At 55.2% G+C, this 3,173-nt stretch overlaps 1 protein-coding gene across 1 annotated transcript; it reads right to left on the reverse strand.

The window, feature by feature from the left end:
• Positions 1 to 1,094: 1,094 nt before the first annotated feature.
• On the reverse strand, positions 1,095 to 2,894 carry LOC136135945 (Golgi-associated RAB2 interactor protein 4-like). The gene has a single exon (XM_065893847.1). It carries the CDS (start codon positions 2,892 to 2,894, stop codon positions 1,095 to 1,097), a length of 1,800 nt encoding a protein of 599 aa, XP_065749919.1.
• Positions 2,895 to 3,173: the final 279 nt, after the last annotated feature.

Genomic DNA, 3,173 nt, shown 5'->3' on the forward strand with positions numbered 1-3,173 from the left:
GGGAATTATTATTTCCACAGTCATTTTGGAAGGAAAATAGCTTGGCAGTATAATCGGAAGCAGAACATATGCATATATTCAATTCCATTCCATGTATATGCCGAACAGAAGTTTATGTATATTTTTACCAACAGATCTGTAAATAAATGTTCATAATAGCACTAGTTTTAATAGCCCAAAACTGATAATAACTTAAATCAATAACAGAATAAGTTGTAGTGTCATCACAGACTGGAATACTGTATAGCAGTGAAAATAAATGGACGATCGCCAGGGAAGTCATGCACAAACCTCATAAATATAATGTTAAGAGACAGAAACCAGAGTCAAAGAGTACATACTACGTGATTCCAGTATGTAAAGTTGAAAAGCAAACAACATTCATCTGTGGTGTTGGAAGCTAGGGTGGTGGTTACCCTTGAGTGACTGCAGGGGGGCACTTCCAGAGTTGCAGTGATGTTCTGATTCTTCGCCAGGTGCTAGTTTCGTGGGGTTGCTTATCTTGTGAAATGTCATCGAGTGGTATGCTTACGACGGCACGCACACTAGCTAATACTTGCTGTTCTGATTGCGAGCTAATACCTGGGCAGGGAACGGCTAAGTCTAGATGAGAGTGCTTGCGGTTCTGATTGCTAGCTAATACTTATTTCTGTCCACTGAATAGCCCGAGGGGACATGAGTCCTGTTCTTGCTTTGTTTACAGACCTTCAGGGGGAATAAGCGTTTATAAAAAGCATAGGGGGATAGTGAAGGACAGCTTCCCAGACCATAGTCTGACTTTGAGCCATGGCCCTGGGGGGCAAAGCCAGAAAGGAGTGGAGGCCAGATGCAGCACTGCTGTTGGCGCGGAGCATGTGTGTGAGGTGGGGCTGCCCTTGACTGGACACTGGGTCTCAGACTGTGGCACAGCTGACATCACAGAATCCACTGTGAGGCTACGGCTGGGCTTTGGGACCTAGAAATTCAGAGAAAACACTGCATGCATTCTCAGATTGTTTGTTGTTTTATTTAAATTGCAGTGAGGAAGCTGAAATGGGCTCTCCAGGGTTACTTCCCTGAGCCCTGGTCCCCTTTGCAGCTCCCAGCTCTAGGTCCTATTGATGGGCTTCAGCGGTCAGTGGCTCCATGGTGTCAGATGTCACACCTCCAGTGATCTCCAGCCCCTGGCCACTCTCTGCTGTCTCTACGATGGCCTCCATTCGGGTCCCTTCCACTGGCTTCGCCAGGATGCTCACATATTTATCGCGTGAGGAGGCCACTGGCTTTGCAGTGAGACTGGCTCTGACGTTCCTGAAGAAAGAGCTGATCCTGCTGAGTCTCTCGGTGGAGGGACCTGAACTCGCTGTAGATAAGCTCCTGCCCGATTTGTGCGAGGTCCTGGACTCGGTGATGGGAGCATGGCCGATGCCTTTGTGAGCAGTGCCCTGCTCGCTGACCCCCGGGCTGCCATGGCCTTTGTCCTTTTGGTTATCTCTAGTGGCTCTGCGGCCGCCTGAGCACGGGCCAGCTGCTTTCTGGATGGTCTTGTTCCTCGCTGCCTTGTGGTGGCTTTCCACTGAACTGCAGAGCAAGGGTCTCGTAAGAGCTCTGTCCTCTCCCCAGTGCTCTCTTCTCTCCCTTCTTCCCTTGCGGGCCTGGGACACCCTCTGTGAGCTGCCATCCTGTTCACTCACTTTGCCTTCCTGTGGCAAGGTTGAGATGAGGGTCCCCTCGTCCTCCTCGTCGGCTCTTCCTTCAACAGTCTTGCTGGTGGGTTCTGCTCCGACCACAGTCATGCCGGCCTCTGGGGAGAGGCTGGTGGACGTGCTGGAAGCATACCCTGAATAGTTCGCGGCACCTGCCAGCATACCCTGAATTGTTCGCAGCACCGTTTTCCTGCTCCTCAGGGATGTTCTGGGGCTGCCCCCAGTGGCTATGCTGGTTTTGCTTCCTCCCGGACCGTTGCTGGCTGTGGCTGCTGTGGCCGTGCTCTGCTCTTCAGGGGCAGGAGACTTGATCACTGCCACGCTCAAAGCACCCGCTGCGGTGCCTCCTGCCACCCCTGCTGTCTCCGCCTTTGTCGTTGCCCGCGATGCTGACGCTTTGTCAAGCACTGTAGGTTTTGCTTTTGCAGTGGCCACATCGGGCATGGTATCGGGCTTGTGGGAGTCCAGTTGGATCTCCTCCCCACCAGCAAAAGCTGCGGACGTGGCCCCGGCCAGCTCAGAGCACGTGTGGAGGCTGCAGATGCTCACCTGGTCCTGATCCCACATTACTTGGAAATCCTCCACTGCCGGGCTCCTGCCGCCGTCCTGCTCCTCGAACACAGGCATGCAGATCATGTCCCAGGCTGGAACGGCATAGGTGCGGCTGTGACTCTCCACTGGTGGTCGCAGGAGGTAAATCAGCTCTTCCCAAGAGGTGAAGAGGTCTTCCTGCGCGTCCAGAGGGGCGCACAGCTGCAGGTACCAGGAGCGGCCAGTGGCAAACTTCACGCGCAGCTGTTGTTTCTCACGATTGTGAGTGGAGATGCTCACGAGCGTCAGGGGAAGGAGCCTGGTGAGCTCTAAGGTCTTTGCAGCCTCGTGGCTCTTGCCCTTGGCGGCCTGGCTGTGCTCAGCGTGCTCGTCACAGCCGGTGGCCCATCGGGCCAGCAGCATGGTGTCTGGGAGTGGGAGGACGGGGCTGCTGGATGTGATGCCCACGGTCACCATGCAGACACAGTTGTGCACGTCAAGCAGGTCTCCCCTCTTCGTGATCTGGATGAAGTCGCTCTCGAATACCGGGGCGTCCTTGAACATGTCGTATTCGCCCTTGTGCAGTTGCTGCTGCAGCTTCCCCGTGGTGGTGTTGAACAGGCCCACCCCGGTGCTGCTCTGGGCCGTGTGATACGGGAGCAGAGAGTCCCCACTCATGGCTGCCTTTGATCACGACAGGCAGCGCGGTTAAGGTGGGCCCCTGGCTCTTCCCTCCCTCGGCCTCACTGGCAGAAGAGCGAGCTGCGGTGGTGCTCGTATGTCACACACAGGCGGCCCTTTGGCAGGTCGTCCAAGCCCGCCCCACAGGGCCCCACCTTTGCCTCAGGGTCTCCCAGAGGCAGGGGCGTGGGTAGGGGCACGGATGATCACAGCGGGGACGCTGTAGGGCGCCTGGACCCCAGGCTGAATCTCTTCAAGTGTGTAGAGAGGTATGGC

This window comes from Phocoena phocoena, chromosome 1, assembly GCF_963924675.1.
Source record: "Phocoena phocoena chromosome 1, mPhoPho1.1, whole genome shotgun sequence".
In the NCBI taxonomy this organism is placed as follows: Eukaryota; Metazoa; Chordata; class Mammalia; order Artiodactyla; family Phocoenidae; genus Phocoena; species Phocoena phocoena.